Source organism: Cynocephalus volans, chromosome 2 (genome assembly GCF_027409185.1).
Source record: "Cynocephalus volans isolate mCynVol1 chromosome 2, mCynVol1.pri, whole genome shotgun sequence".
Lineage (NCBI taxonomy): Eukaryota > Metazoa > Chordata > Mammalia > Dermoptera > Cynocephalidae > Cynocephalus > Cynocephalus volans.
In genome coordinates this window covers 31212776-31229855 of record NC_084461.1, presented here as the reverse complement: position 1 = coordinate 31229855, position 17080 = coordinate 31212776, and the positions used below count along the sequence as shown (strand labels likewise).

Genomic DNA, 17080 nt, shown 5'->3' with positions numbered 1-17080 from the left:
ATAAGATCACGTTTCCCCTCCAACTACAACTTTTCATTTTAACTCAGGGTCCAGCAAGGAAAATATGACCCACTTGAAGTCTTTAAAACAGAGGAAATTTAATATAGGGAATACACAGGTAATAAAAGAGCAGAGAAACCCAGGAGATAGTGAGGAAACACAGATATGAGCAAAAACAGCCAGGACCACTCCTATGGCAGCAGGGATGAGGGAAAGAAAATATCACTGGGACCCAGAAACCAAGGTTACCTGTTGGAAGCTGGGCCCGTGGTAGAGATGCAGCCACTGCCAGACACACTTCGGGAAGGAGAAAGGGAGCAGGGGAAAACACCCTGACTTCTACCCTTCTGCCCCCAGTCTTCCTACCAGTGCCCCCCACTGGCCAAATCTACCTAGAAGCGAGAGAGCAAGGGAACCTGGGAAACATAATCCCCTAAGATAAAGAGCACCCGAGGGACTAGATCTGAGCAAACAGGCAGTTGACTGGCACTACAAAATGTAGTATATATACTTTGTTCATTCAATAATTCCTTTAGCAAATATTTGTTGAGGACCTGCTAGGTGCCAGATGTCATGCTAGATGTTGAGCAAAATAGACCTCTGCTCTAAAGGGAATCAAAGACTAAATAACATAAGATATAGAATAAACACAGAACTATCTAATTATGAAATATATAAGTACAATGTGGGAAAATATCAGGGTGCTATGAGACAGCTAATAATTTGAGGAAGGGAGTGACCTCCCATCATTTTAAGTCTATTATCTAACTCCTGAGCTGTGTGTGTAGAAAACGTGTAGTCAGGAAAAGACAGTATATCTAGTTTATAAAAACATATTGACACACTTATATTTTTGATTTAACCCCTGGCTTTGTATCTCAAAGCCGTGTGTGTGTGTGATCATGTGTAATAGTGAGTGAGAGAGAGAGAGAGAGAGAGAGAAACAGTGCAAAAGAGGATCCCTTTAGAAAAACATTCAAACGTTCTAAGGAGCAAGTGGGCTCACAGCAGCTAATCTCCGTCACGCTTCCCACTCCACCCCGCCTTCCTCTCATCATAACTTGTGATCTTAGAGGCATGAAAGAATTTGGGCCCCTCCCCCAGCCTGCCCATCTCTGTTGGTTGCTCAGCCAGGCTCCATGTCAAATCCAGTTTGGAGCACAAGCCTGAGGAGCACGCAGGAGGTGGTGAGCTGGCAGGACGGCTCCTCACCCAGTGGCCATGGGTGGCAACCGTGGGCACGAGGGCACCCACGCCTATAAATCCCTAGCCGAGGATGTCCCCTTCAGCTTTGTGGAGCCTCCTAAAAGATCCACGGGCAGACTCATCATGCATAGCATGGCCATGTTTGGCCGAGAGTTCTGCTATGCGGTGGAGGCAGCTTACGTGACCCCAGTCCTGCTCAGCGTGGGCCTGCCCCAGAGCCTGTACAGCATGGTGTGGCTCCTCAGCCCCATCTTGGGGTTCCTGCTGCAACCGGTGGCTGGATCAACCAGCGACCACTGCCGGTCCAGGTGGGGACGCCGGAGACCCTATATCCTCACTTTGTGCCTCCTGATGCTTTTGGGCATGGCTCTCTACCTCAATGGGGATGCTGTTATATCAGGTAAGGGAACTGCACAAAATGGGCAGGCAAAAGTAGATGTCCTACTGTGCAACTCGATAGGAGGAGAACTTGAATTTCTTTGACACTTCATAGAAATTGGTTAGAACTGATGCTCTCTTTCTTAGGTTACCTTGACTGACCCAAATTCTGTGGTTGGGGAGCCTTTATTTTTAGACACATCAGCATGCATTGTCTTTTATTGTTGTGAGGATTTTAAAATAGGACTAAACTTTTACCTATTTCATCAAATTAAATATTTTTACATGTTTATCAATTGAATTTCTTTTTGAGACCATTTGTGCCCTATATAATATTTGTCAAATTAACCAGCTGCCAAATGGCTCCATAAATATTTACAATAAATCATTTGTGTGTCCAAATAAGAGTTCATAGCTTTCTGTAGAGCCTTTTCATGGGTACAGTGCATCAGCCTGTCAGCTCCAGGGGACATTTTTGCATTGCTAATTCTGGACAAAAACAAACCTGTTGATAAGCACTGTTTCTAGACATTAATCAGCCATCAATTAATCAGCCATTGATGGTAGTACACAAAAATTGCATTGAAAAAAGGATTGTAAAACTTCAAAATAGCACACTTTTTAGACCATTAACTCTCAGGCTAGCAGAATGGATGATTATGAGGCAGGATAATCAGTCGTCATTTGTATATATTTAAAAGAAGGCATAAATGCATAAATGTAGGCTATTTTTGGAAGAATGAACAAAAAGCTGATAAAATAGTTGCTTCTAGGGAGGAACACTTAAAGGATTAGAGGTGGGAAGTGGAGGATAGGTTTATTTTTCACTTATTTTTATACTGTAATTTTTTTAAAACATGTGCATATATTAAACACTATTCTTAAGTTAAAGAATAAATTGGAAATAATTACAATGTGTCTTCAATAAGGATTTGGTGAATGAATTGCAGTATATCCACAGAATGAATCTTTATCAGCTGTTAGACATCAGGAGGTAGTTCTTCATTTAGTGAAATTAAAAGATGAAGAGAGGTGGGTATAGATGAGCTCTCACTCTGTGATCTCATTCACAGGTGTGGCCCTCTGACCTGCGGCATCTGCAGGTGTGGTTAGAGATGCAAAGTCTCAGGCCCACCTCAGACCTATTGAATCAGAATCTTGGGAAATAGGGCCAGCAACCTGTGTTTTAACAAGGTGTCCAAGTGATGGCTAAAAGCATGCTATAGTTTGAGAAGCACTACATTCAGGTACAGCTGTACACCTATGTGCAGTTGCATGTGTAGAAGTGTATAAAAAGGACCACTGCTGGGGGCTGGGATTTGAAGGTTTTCCCTCAGCTTTTCTATCTTGTTGGTATTGTTAACAACAGACATGCATAATTTTTAATTTAAAAATATATAATTCACATACCAGAAAATTTACCACTTAAGAGTGTACGATTCGGTGCTTTTCAGTATATTCACAAGGTTGTGCAACCATCACCACTCTCTAATTTCAGAACATTATCATCACCCCAAAAAGAAACCCAGTTCCCATGGGTTAGTAGTCACGCCCCATTTCCTCCTATGCACCAACACCAGGCAACCACTTCCTGTCTCTATAGATTTGTCTTTTCTAGACAAATCTATACTTTTCAAATTTGCATACTTTTCAAATCCTGAAAAAATAATGAAGCTATTTTTATTTCAAAAATAAAGGAAAATGAAGGCAAAGGGAGATGTTTTAATGATAGGAAGTTTTGATGAAAATAAAAAATGCAGATCATCCTAAAGCAGGATTTAGGAGACCAATGTTTATTTCTCTTTTAGCTTTGATTGTTAACCCAAAGAAGAAGCTGGTTTGGGACATAAGCGTCACCATGATAGGTGTGGTTCTCTTTGATTTTGCTGCCGACTTCATTGATGGGCCCATCAAAGCCTACTTATTTGATGTCTGCTCCCATCAGGACAAGGAGAGGGGCCTCCACTATCATGCCCTCTTCACAGGTAGGGAATATTACAGAAAGTCTCTCCTTCAGCTCCCCAGACAGGGAGGCTTGTCTGCTGAAGCCATCCGGTATCTCTGCCTGTGGAACTTTTTGAATGAATGGATCAGTTGATGGGATACTCACATCACGAGGGCTCTGTCTCCCAGTGCATATCTTTAAACACAGTCTGCTTGTGATTGAGGCTGCAGAGGTTTTGCAAAGGAGGTTTACATAAGGGCTTTTTAAAGAACTCTTTGTGGAGATATTTCCAGTTGAAATGAAAAGAAGCTTTTTGCACTTTACTTTTGTTTTATAGCAGTGGATCTCAAACATCAGTAATGTAGCATCAGCATTGCTTAGGCGATTGTAGAGCATGTAGTTTCCTGGGCCCCTCCTCCAGTTATTCTGATTTGGTGGGTCTGGGGTGTGGCCCAGAAATTTGCATTTTATTTAGTGAAGACCCAAGATGATTTTCTGCAGGTGTTCTAAGATCCACATTTAAAAACAACGTTAGGAACAAACCAAGCAAACAAAACCTCCCATGTCTTAGAGCAAGTTTTAGTGATATAGAGTTGATATTTTCTCAGCCTCCTGGTTTGAAAAAGTTTATGCCACAGGACAACCCCCAAAAGAGGGGGACTCTCTTTTGATTTCTTGGGGCTGTTGATGGCCTCCCTTGGGGGCTGTTGGTCATTCATTTAGAGCAATGCTACTTACAGCACCAGTTAGTACTGTGCTAGGATTGGGAGGTGCTATATAAGGCAACAGCAGGATGCTGGCCCAGTAGGGATCGAATCCTGGACATTGGTGTTATTGGCACCACATTCTAGCCAGCTGAGCTAACTGGCCAGCCACTGGGAGGATTTTTATATCTAGAGGAGGCCTCTATCAGCCCACCTCATTTGATTGTCTTCATAGCCCAACCAATGTATTTATTTTATGTTTGGACATATTCTGTCTCCTTCCACAGCCAGGTAGGTACCATGGGAAGCAGGATCTCAAGTTTGTTCACAGTTTCTGTCTCCAGAGCCGAGAGTAGTGTGGGCACACTGAAGCCATTGGGTCAACATCTGTCATTTGATCAAACATTTGAATGGTGAAAACATGAAGGAATGAGGCTTCTCCAGCAGAGCCAGTGGTTCCTCCTCCCTGCAGGGAAGGCAGAGGGCAGAAGTCCAGCCTCCGTCACTGGCTCCTGACCTCTGTGACTCATAAGACATGGCCAGGGTTTCACACTTCCCCCGTCACCTCTGCTGTGACCACTTAGCAACCTTATTCCCTTGCCGTGGCTTCCCTTCCCACCCCATTCTCCGCCCGTGTCTCCTAACCCAGGTGCTCCCACCCCACCGGCCTCCCTCGGCCACTGCAGCAAGCCCACCCACACCTGCCTCAGGGCGTGGCATGAGCTCTCCTGTGCCTGCGACACTGTTCCCCAGATAGTCCATGCTTCATGCCTTTGTTCTACTCGGTGTTCTCAGCAGAAGCCTCATCAGTGAGGTCTTTCTTGGCTATCATGTCTAAACTTCTACGACCACTCCTCTCTCTCCCCTTATCCTTATGTTTTTCTTCCTAGTGTTTATCACTATCAAATTGGCTATCTGTCTATCATCTACCTACCCACCTACCTATTATCTATCTACCTATCAATCTGTCCATCCATCTATCTTTTTTTGGTTGTTTTTGTTATCTCTCTCATTCTGGAATGTCAGCTCCAGGTGAGCAGACCCCTGGTTTTGTTCTCTGAATCTTCAGTTCCTGGAACAGTGACTGCTCCATAGCGGGTGCTCAGTAAATATTGAATGAATGTTTATCAAATACCTCAAGTCTGCCAATAACCCTGTATTAGATGTTTTCATTTACATTATCTCAACCCTGAGATGGCCTTGTGGGGATGGTGTGGTTCCCATTTTTCAGACATGAAAACAGAAACTTGGAAGCAGTGGTGTGCTGGCTTGTGAGAATCATCTGTTACATTTTTAGGAATTTACTGAGCTGGTTGACATCACATTGGTGGCTTGAAATTGGCCACGATGGTAGAATTGAAAGTATAGAAATCTGCAAAGCTACAAATCATGGGTTGTTTTTCTCTGGGAAGTTGGTGGTTAAACATTTACCTGAAGTCCTCAGTGTTGGGTGGGGGTAGGGAATGTTTAACTGATTAAGTAGCTTGCCCATGGTCTGTAGCAGGAGGTCACAGAATAGAGAGTCAGACTTCATTCTCCTAATTTGAATCCCAGGATTCCTTCTGTTTTATCATAATAGGCTGAAATTAATTGTAATAAGGCCATAACAGACTTTTCGGCTTTTGAACCCGACACACTACGAGCTTATTGTTCTGAAGAACATCAGGCAATGTGGACTCTTGTCCGATTGTGAGCCCACAGTACCCACAGTATAATACCCACCAAACTGATAAGGTATCCTGAAACCAAAGAACAAAGCAGTCAACTGCATATGGTTTATAAGGAGTTGTTTATTATTATTATTATTATTTATTATTATCGAGGGTTATTACTTACAGGGATCGGGCAGAGTATTGATCCATCCTAGTGCTGTGCAGTTGCTTTCTCCACATTTCTGGGAGGAGTTGAGGTTTATAAGGGACTTAGAGACAGAAGTGGAGCTATGGCAAAGAGAGAAAGGCCGTGGAAGTGCAAGATTCCCAGGTGCTCTTCAGCTTCCCATTGCTTATCTTTGGCATTGCAGGTGTCACTCCCCTTATCTTGCAAGCACAGCATATTGTTCCTGTTCCTGCCTCAGCTGTTAAGCAACTTGTGCAGGGGGAAATTTGTAACTACGGAAGCCAGTGCCCCAAGACCACAAGGATGCAGTGAGTTCTGACCAACATTCCTGCACCACTACTTCCTAATTTATGACAATATTAGGCCTGGCCAAATGACCTCTGCTTTGCTGCCTCTGATATTAGAGGATAGACCTCTGTATTTTGGAAACCTTTCCCAGACCAACACCTGATAGTATTACTGTGAGTTTAAGAAAATACATCCATTTTGAGAGAGATTTGGGAGTAGATGTGTGCTGGCTTTTGGTCGGCAGCTAGTTGTCCGAGCTGGCAATTCTATGTTTCTTTGTTTGCTTCATTGATACATTGCCTCTCCAATACAAGATGGTTGCCCCAGGTCCATGTATCGTGTTTGTTTCAAGACAGGAGGAAGCAGGAGAGAGTGGAAGAAGAAGAATGCAGAAAGGGGAACGAACCTGCTGCACTGTCTCTTTAAATGTAGAAAGCAAAAGCTTCCCTAGACCACCTGCCCTCAACTTCTGTTTCCTTCTCATTGGGCAAAATTAGGTCACATGAACATCAAGTGGCCTAGGGAAGTTGGAAAAGTGAGGATTTTTGGAGGAGGGCTGGATGGGTATATAACTCCCTAAACCAAATTGGGGTTCTGTTAGCAAGGAAAAAGGGGTAATTATTGTTGAATAAGTGAAAGCCTGTAGCTATTCCATAAAATGAAAACACAATTGAGTATTAGCCTAATAAGAACAATTAAAGACCAAGACTATTCTAGGAAAATGACAGCCAGAGCCCCTGTGAGAGTTCTCCTGCAAATTCCCCATGGCTTCTAATCACCGTTTGTTGCTAACAGGCTCTTAGAAATATTAGTTGTGTAAAAGGAGATTCTCCGTCCCATAACCCTGCTTGTATTTAGTGCCATTTTACATGAAGTTAGATAAACTGCATGGCAAATCACATCAATCAGACGAATATGCACATTTAATTACCCTGCTTTGTCTCATGACCTGACACTAAACTGGCATTTCAGCCAACTCTCCAGTGTGAGTCTCTGGTCATATGGGGACCACTGAGGGCATGTGGATGGCTCGAAGCAAAGTTCTTTCTCTACTGGAAAAACAACTTGCAACATCTTCCTCTTGTAGGACAGTACAGGGGAGTCTCACCTGCTTTAAGGTTTAGATTCTGAAGTCTCCAAGTGATAATGACAGATAATCTACATTATTCATAGTAAATATCTCTTAGATCACTCATAAAATACAATATGCCTTGTTTTGTGTATGCAAACTGCATACATATATATCGACAGATTCATCTCCCCTTTAATGTGTCCTCTTGAGCATGGGCTCAATTAATGGAATAACAGATAGGATCACTCATGCTATTTTAAATGTTATTCTCTCTCTCTCTCTCTCTCCCTCCCTCTCCCTTTTTTCAAGTGTGAATAGTTTAATTCTGTTGAGTTAAACGTGGATATGTGACCCCACCATAGTGTCCTTGCTCTGAATGGAAGACCACAGTGAAAGATGGAGTGAAAAATAACAAGCAGTGTGTTATCACTCTGCCCTGTCCTTGCATCCATGCCAAACCTCCTGAATTTACATGAACTTGGCAAAGAGATGACTACAGCGTTCCACCTGAAACAAGCGTTTTCTCACAAAGTCATGTTCAATGTCAGGGCCCATTCTAATTTTCATCAACAGCCAGATATCTGCCCAAGAAATCCAATCATTCCAGTCAATTGAAATTCTTTTTATTTTCTCAGAATTGTAGTTCTGGCCCAACAATTTCAAATGCTTTGCAAATAAGTGTCAAAAGGTTCGTTGCCAAAATATTTCCCAGTATATTTCTGACTTCTTTTTTTTTTTTTTTAAGAAAAGACTCTACTGACTTCCAGGGAGATATTTTATTCCTCCAGTTCTGTCTCTTGTATTTAATGGTAATTCCCCTCTCTTCATCCCTGGCATATGTGGTAGCCGTGGTGGGTTTGGTGGATCCGCCCCATGACCTCTCATCACGGGTTCTTTGCTGCTGGATACACTGAGGCTCTGGGACCCACTGAGCCAACAGATCCATACTAACTGGTAGGAAATTCCTCCTCTGTGCCAAAAGCTTCTAACCAAGCATATTCCTGCTCCCATGAATCCAAGACCTTGCTGTCCTCAGCAGAGGGCTCCATCTGTTGGCAGGAGGCAGGGATGAAACATGATGGAAAAGGCTGCCCCTCTTCAAATCCTGGCTCCTCCCCTGACTGCTGAGCAGTCTTAGCATTTCTGGACCTTTGTTTCCTCAGAGGTTTGTGAATTTCTACACAATGTCATCAATAACCTGGCAAATGGACACAGGAACCACCTAGAAGGATCAAACACCAACTGTTTATGTTTACTTGATTTCCTCTGATCCCACCAGGCCTGTCATTATAAAAAATTTATTTATAATGACTCCGGGAAGAACTTGCCTCATGTACATCTTTGAAATAATAGTGGGTAACTTGTTTGATTCAGCCTCTTTTACAAATGCTAAAGTGTAACAAATATTCTGATTAGCAAATAGTTAAGGAATGAACATGAAGTCTTAAAAATAAAGTTGAGACATGGGCCCCTTTGACCAAACCACTGCAGTGGAAAGGAGCTGGGTTTCATGTTTGTAGCTATTTTAACCTTTTGTTATTTATAGATAATTGCTGGATGAGTGGTTTTGTTTCATCATCTGGGTTCCCTTTGAAGTTTCCGCTCATGGGTGACTGTCACATGTCCTCATTCCAGCAGCTTGAAAAGGATGTGGCCAGGGCAGAAACCAAGAAGTCAGGAATTTCATCTTTTAGGTGGCAAGGCATGACTTAGGGCAATTTAGGGCAAAGCAGTTAATGGCTCCAAATTGCCATCTCCTTTCCATTCAAATGTAATCAACACAGCTCTCAAAGAATCTCACAGGCAGGTTAGAGGAGAGGTAATCTGCTTGAAAGCTCTTTCCCCAGATTCCAGTGGCTCAGTTTTCCTCCTTGCTTTGTTACAATCTCTGGTCACATAGTCCGTCCTCAAAGATGTATTTATCATCAGCTGACATGATTCATTTGTTTGCTGTTTATAGTCTGCCTCTTCAACCAACATATAAACTCCTTGAGGAAGCTCTGTTGTCAGTGCTTTGAATAGTGCTTGGAATGTGGAAGGTGCTCAGTAAATATTGTGGGATGAATATTCCAATATTCTCATTTTACCAATAATTTACTTCTGTTGTTGAGAGGTAAAGGGACCAACCCAAAGTCACACAACTGGTTAGTAGTAGACTAGGGGCAAAACACAAACAACTAGCCAACCAACCCTTCAATCAAAGAAGGGTGGTTCATGTCTTAGTCTGGATTGCTCTAAAAGTTGAGCCGCAGACATGTTTGTATGCAGATAGTTTATTTGGGAATGGATTCCAGAAAGCAAGAGTAAGGAAATGGCAGAATGGGACAGGCCAATCAGGAAGCATGCCAGAGTTGGTTTTTGCTCTAAGGGGCTGTCTTCCATCTCACCAGGACCCCCTCAGGAGCCTTATAAAGTGCATGGCAGAACTCTCCATGTGGGAAATGAAGGAGGGAAGAGTAATCTATCACATCCAGTCTCCACTGACCAAGGGTAGGACCAAGGGTTGTGTGAGTGCTGAACCTCAGCTGTGTGTGGCTTCCCTCGAGTAAGGTGCTGACCAGGCACACCTGTGCAAAGCCAGCCAAAGCTGGCTTAGAACCAGCTGGTCACCTCAGCAGCTGCCGGGGCAAGGGAGGGGAGACTGAGAAGACTTGTGGTGGCTCCTGAGGGCTGTCCCATTCAGTTCATGACTTCTAGGCCTGAGCTTTTTTCCTCTAGCATTTGTGCTCCATGCCTTGTGGTAGCCACTAAGAGGAGTTAAAGCATTTTGCAAAGTACTTCATTCACTTCATGGTGCAATGAGCTATTGCAACTCGGAACTAAGAATATTAGTTCTGTAGACTTAAAGAAAACTTGAGGTAGGCACAAATGGCTCCAGAATCAAGCCAATTAATGACTTGACCTTGCAGTCTAATTTCTAATCCTTGATCAAGCACTTAGAATAGAGCCAGACACACAGTAAGCTCATCTGTCTAGGCCACTGCATAGCCATTTCTTCCTGGAGGTCTTATTGCTTCCCTGGGGTCTGACCAGGCAATGAGGTGCTGTTCCCTTCTACTCTTGGTTCCTCTAAGTCAAAGTTCTGCTCTCCACCTCCTACTCATCAACTCTAGCTAGGCCCACTGAGCAGGGAGCAGGGACACCATTGCCTTAGGGGTTCGCCAATACGTGTGACGCATCATGAATGCTCTGCCTAGTTAGGAAGCCCTGTTCATAAAGCACATTTTCCACTGAATCTATTGTCTCTGTTTTTGGAGCCTAAGGGCTTTTGAAACTCAGAAGCAAGGAAACACATTCTGTTTTCTCTGCTTTCTACTGTCACATTTTCTCCCAGAGCAATGAGGCATCCTGGCCTAGCTTGACAATGAAGGAAGGGCTTCACAGGAGAAGGAAATGTCAGGATTAGAGGTAGGTGGTAACAGTGCACAATATTGTAGGCATATTATCTCACCGTCTTTAAGAGAAATGTTGTTTTATAAATCTAAAGAAATATCAGGTCAACTTGTGTCTTCCCTCTTTGACCAGAGCACATGTATCACTGTGATTGGTTATCCTTATCAGCCTCTGAGAGGGCAGGGCTATGTCTGTCTTGCTCACTGCTGTATCCCAAGTGTCTAGCACAGTTCCTGGTGACAACAGGTGCTCCATCAATTTCTGTTGATAAACAGATGAGGTCAAGGACACACACACACACACACACACACACACACACACACACAGAAACTGGTACTTGTGTTAACTTTACAGGGTTTAGTGTATGTAGTGGGGATAGGTAGGAACCATACGCCTAATCTTTCATTGCTATTTTTTCAACATGTAGAAAATCAGAATTACCCTGTTATGAATCCCATGGGAATGTGGGGATCTTTAGTCTGTCTTCCTTCGGAGGTAAAATAGCCTGCATCACACTGTTCACTCTCTTGACCTGAGCTGTGTCACCTCTGGTGTTGAGCTTGCTATGCCACATACCTGATGCAGGGAGGCAGTTACAGGTACATGGTAGGTGCAGAGCCTGACTTAGATAGACTCTCTTAAGTTTTCTTGGTCTTAGATTCCTTTGTTCTGAAAGTCCCCCAGTTTCTCATTTTAACTATTATAGTTGTGGACTAAAGAGAAAAATAATGCATATTGCAAAGTACTTGGACTTCTTCCAGGATGAGCCATTATTTAAGCTCTGTCATTAGTTATGAGATATGATATCTGTTTGCTAAAGCTGTTAATTTTCATAAAGTTAGTTCTGGTCTGAGTTTGACAGCACAGCCTGGCTCTGCGAGGAAGGAGCCAGCTGGGCCATTTCTTGGCAAAGCTTGTTTTCTAACATGGCAGCAGATGTCCTTTGGATGCTCCGGCTTATGGCTTGTCCAGCAGCCTGGTGATTGGCTCCAGGGGCCCCAGAGAGGCTGATCTTGGCAGTAGAGATAAATGCAGTCTGGATGTAGATGTGGGAGGTGGTAAATGGTAAAACTATTAGCCTTTGTTGCAGCTAAGATGACAACATTTTGTTTGGGAAACTATCTTTGAAGATAAAATTCTTAAGTTAAGCATAGGAAACAAAAAGGAAAACCTTCAGTGAATTCCACAGACCTCTGCTGGCCCTCATCATATCTGAAGGTATAAATAGATAAAGTTTAAAGGTTTTCTTCCAGCATGTTAATATTCTTGAGAAGAATAATTTCCCCAGTGGCCCACTATGCCTTCCAGTCATGTTTTGTTGTACCGCTGTAACTTGCAGCTACATCCCACAGTAGCTTTGGGACAAGCAAAACAGTTTTGCTTCTCTCTCTTTCCCCCAAGAGAAGAGTGTACTGGTAATTTTCTAGCATGTGTTAAGGTTTTATTTAACTGATGAATGAGGGAACCAATGGGAAAGACATAAAAACAGTTTCCCCAAGATCTTGCAGGAACTCTGCGTGTGTGTGTGTGTGTGTGTGTGTGTGTGTGTGTGTGTGTGTTTAGCAAAAGAAAAAAATACTAGGTTAGATACAACCTTCTGGTTAACCTTCTTTAAGGCAATAAAACTGTAACTCCTTTGTAATACTTTTTGGGTAATTTTTCTATCAGGCTACAAAAACTTAATACAAGTCATAGAGCCCTATTAATGTCTGCAAATTACCTTAATTTCACAGGACTGCAAATTCTTGTGCTTATCAGTGTGGACTGCTGGTCAAACATCCTATGACAAAAAAGTCCCATTCCCCAAGAATGTCAGATGAAGGTGGAGTGGATTTGTTGGAAACTGCTCTATTACCTGACTACTCAAAGAGTAGTACTTGGACCAACAATGCTAGTATCACAAGGGAGCTTGGAAGGAATGCAGAATGCGCTACTTCAGACCTTCAGAATCAGAACCTGCATTTTAACAAGACATCCATGGGATTCGTGTGCTTGTTAAAGTTTAAGATGCAGAACTCTCGAATGATATTTTAAATATCAGGCAGTTGCAATTCATTTTTACTCTTTCCAAGTTTGAGGTATATTTTCCTTCTACACACCACACGAGAGGTCTCACCCTTCAGGGTGATCCACTGATTCTAATCACTGGCCCTAGAAGGACTAAGTCCTTTCAGCCAGTTCCCTGCGGTAGTTGTCTTCTCCTGCTTCTGGGGGAGGCTGCTGAATTAGGGTTTCTGTAGGAGGCCATCAGGGTGCCTTGTTTGGCCCTGGTTCTTCCACTATATTGTATTAACCTCCACTGAACTCATGAGAGGAGGCATCACCACCCCATTTCTCAGAGAAGTGCCCAAGATCTCAGGACTAGAAAGCACAAAGGTGAAATTTGAAATTAGGCATGATTCCACACTCTTCTTGCCATCACGGAACCAGTGCAGCTTTCTCATCCAATTGTTCCAAGGTCCTTCTGCCTCTAAAATTTTTGGATTCATTGATATATTGAACTCATGACCTTCATTGCTAATTATAAGGAATCCTCTGATAATTATTAAGAATCAGCATCATCTGAATACCGATGACCTAGCACCAGTAATTGACTCTGGAACTGCTCCATACTCTTCGAGTACCCAGATCACAGTTCTAGCTCATTATTATTACAGGTTTTCAAAAGAAGCTCCTCCCACTTACTTATCTGCTTCTCCCATTTGAAACTAACTTCTGTGAAAGAGGATGGGGTACTGTGTCTGATTCTGTGCTAACATCCCCAGAAACTAGTAGAGTCCTTTATATATATTTAGAGCTCAATAAATACTTATTGAACTAAACTAAACCAGCAGACATACAACTGGATTAGAAAACCCTCCAATCGTAGGATTTAGTTGTTCAAATCAATATCTAATATAAATAAATCATTATATTTATATCCATATATTTATATTTATAAAATAAAACTACTATTTCATTGCACAGTGGAGAATTTATTTCACTTATTAATTCTTTCAAACGGGCAGGAGTCTTCAGTTTCACTTTTCCCCACTGGAGCCAACTGGAGATGCTCAGTGGAGCAACAAATCTGAATAGAGGCATAAGTGGTAGGAGAACTGAGTGGCGATATGACAACCATTGATCTGTTTACAAACGATAAATAGTTTCAAAGAAGGAATGTGTACGTTTGTCATAGGGTTGATTTAGGTCAGGGGTTCTTAACTAGAGGCTGTTTCAACACCCCCACAGAGCATTTGGCAATGTCTGGAGACATTTTTGGTTGTCATAAGTGGGAGGTGGTGGTGAAGGGGGGCACCTAATACTCTCGTATTGGTTGATTGTTTGGCTTTACACACATGACCTCTGACACCTTCTGCCTCTCTACAACTGAATAAAGAGAGTCCTTGTCTAAAGATGACCAGAGGCACCACAAGTCTCAAAACTTCCCTCTGAGACAGTAATGGGCATCTCACCATATCTGTCATTATCTGTTTATGTTTATGCCCATCACCCATAACCAGACCATAAATTCCTTGCTGTCAGAGAACATATCTCTTTCTTTATTGCACCCCATTGGCCACAATTTCCCATAATTCTATTTAAAACACATTGACACTCAGGGTATGATAATGATGCTTTATTTTTGGAATCCAAAGATTAGAACAACCAGAATTTGAAGTGCCCGCAATTGTCCATTCTCCCACAATTCTGGACAATTAGTATCCATGGTACTCGGCATTCAGGTTTGTGTTCTTAGGATCAGGTTTATGTAAGTTTAGGTATTTAGGGTTAGAGACAGGAATTCCTTAAGTTTTGTTTTCTACTTTGATTCCCTGGTTTGTGAGGATGTTGTCTTTGTCTGGGGGATAAAATGGAGACTTCACTCATAAGAGAAACAAAAAACAAACCCAAAAGCTGCTCTGTTCAGGTAGATAATTTGTGTTTAGTAAGGCATGATGAGAAGTTGATATTTAAATGTTTTTGACAGAAGGATCAGTCGTACATAGGCTTTTGACATATGCAGAGGATGTGCTTGGTTGGCATTTAACACCTTAATTACCTAGACATCTTCCCACCTCATAGTATGTCCCCCTTCACCAGAAGAAGCCACTGATGTCTACACCAGAAGGAACATCAGAAGAACACTTACTGTTTTGGTGCTGAGTAGTGAAATGTCTTGTCCATACCAGGAACACTTGTATTTTAGAACAGGAGCTCAAAAGAATGAATTACTAATAATGAGATTTCAAATATTAAATCATTAGCGTGGGATTGACTTTGAGGAGCCCTTCCTCAGTGTTCAAGTGACACTGTGTGTACACATAAGCTGATAAAACGGGTGCCCAAAAAACTTCAGGTTTGAGTTCTGGGGGAGGATAATAGGATTTTTTAAAATTTGTGTTTAAACTTCTGTTCTTATTATTTCTGTAGCTATCAGCCGGGAACAAGTTCCTTGAGCTTCTAACAGGAAAGAAGACAGCTTTCAAGGCTGTTTGATCTTTGCAAGCTTGCATCATCCTAGGAAGCTTAATAATAGATAAATGACAATACAAATAATTTAATTTTATTGCTATCAGAAGTTATTTTTCTTTGGGGCTCTTTCAGGTGAGGAATTTAAGTTCAAAAGCAGTACAGAGAATGCGGTTTGGAAAGTCCACAGTATCTCTGATGGTGGCAATATTCACTAAGCACTTGCTATGTGTCTGGCACAATTCTGAATGCTTTCCATTTTCAAATCACAATCCTATTAGTAGGTTACTTTTTCATTATTATCTCATGTTATAGGTGAGGAAGCCCTAGGTCACAGCAAGTAAATGCTAGAGCCAGGACTTGAACCCCTCCTGCCAGGCTGCAAGCTGCCTCTGCTGTTCTCAGGGAGTTCTCCCACTGAAGGGGAGGGCTCCTGCATGGTGGAAAAGTAAGATAGTTTGCTAAATATGTTAATACAGCTCTTTCTTTCTTTCCAGGTTTTGGAGGTGCCCTGGGTTACATTTTAGGAGCCATAGATTGGGCCCATCTGGAACTGCGAAAACTGCTGGGCTCAGAATTCCAGGTCATGTTCTTCTTCTCTGCCTTGGTGCTCATTTCGTGTTTTATTATTCATCTGTGCAGTATCCCTGAAGCCCCACTTAGAGATGTTGCAAAGGACATTTCCCCACAGCAAACCCTTCCGGACCCTCCGTTGTCATCAAACAGAATGTACGAGTATGGTTCTATCGAGAAAGCTAAAAATGGTTATGTAAACCCAGAGCTGGCAATGCAGGGAGAAAGAAACAAAAATCCTGCTCACCAGGTAAAGAGGCAAATTCTTCTTTCTTTACTTGGGGAAAGTGTTCTTGCTCTTGCTCTTTCTCCTTCTTTGTTTTGTTTGCTTGTTTAACATAAAGAGTTTTTGAAGTCTAATTGAATCTCTAAATTCCCAATAGCTATTATCCCTTAGAATTAAAATTTTGCACCTCACAGAAAAATGTGAGCATTTTCCTCTGGTCTTCCTGCCTCTCACTCCTTTCAGAGCATCAAACCAGAGAATATGAAGCCAGTTATGAAAGGTTAGACCATAAGAGAAGCCTGGAACCATCCCCAGGCAAGAAGAAACACCCTCTTAGATTAGAATTATAAATTACAAATTTCTTCCTCCAAATGGCAGCATCCTCAGGTTGATGACTGGATTGACCATGTTGTTTGTGCATCATGAGTTGATTGGATATTCCTTTTGTCCCATTTGCAGTGAACTGCACAGTGAATGCATTAGCTTCAAAAAAATTTTTTAAACCTCAATTCAATGCCAGAGAAATGGGAACAGGTTTATATAAAATGGCCAGAGAAAAGACTAGAAAAATGCTGAACAATAGAGTACCTACAAAATTAAAATTAGACTATTTAAATTAAAATTAATTAAAATGAAATAAAATCAACACATCAGTTCCTTAGTTGCATTAGCCACATTTCAAATGCTCAGTGGTCCCATGGGGTTAATAACTATTGCACAGGACAGTACAGCTATAGAACATTTCCATCATTGTAGAAAGTTTTATTGGACAACACTGATGAAACAATTGTATCTATCTTCAAGCTGAGTTTAAATGCCAACACCTCAGGGACTTAGTACAGAGGGATTCCTTAATATACAAAGAGATTATAGAAGATCTGGGACCAAATCTTGGTTCCTCAAGCTGCTGACCTGTGTTATTTATTTAACAAATAAAGCATGTAAAGTGCTGTTTAAACTTTACATAAGTATATGCATATTATAATCATTATTTATTCAACAAA

At 41.9% G+C, this 17080-nt stretch overlaps 1 protein-coding gene across 2 annotated transcripts in view; it reads left to right on the top strand.

The window, feature by feature from the left end:
* Window positions 1-1221: 1221 nt before the first annotated feature.
* Window positions 1222-17080, top strand: part of SLC45A2 (solute carrier family 45 member 2) — a 31032-nt gene continuing 15173 nt past the window's right edge. For both annotated transcript variants that reach the window (XM_063087936.1, XM_063087937.1), the window contains exons 1-3: window positions 1222-1606; window positions 3393-3569; window positions 15775-16100. In XM_063087936.1, the coding sequence (XP_062944006.1) occupies window positions 1222-1606; window positions 3393-3569; window positions 15775-16100 (888 nt within the window). The remainder of the gene's footprint in view (window positions 1607-3392; window positions 3570-15774; window positions 16101-17080) is intronic.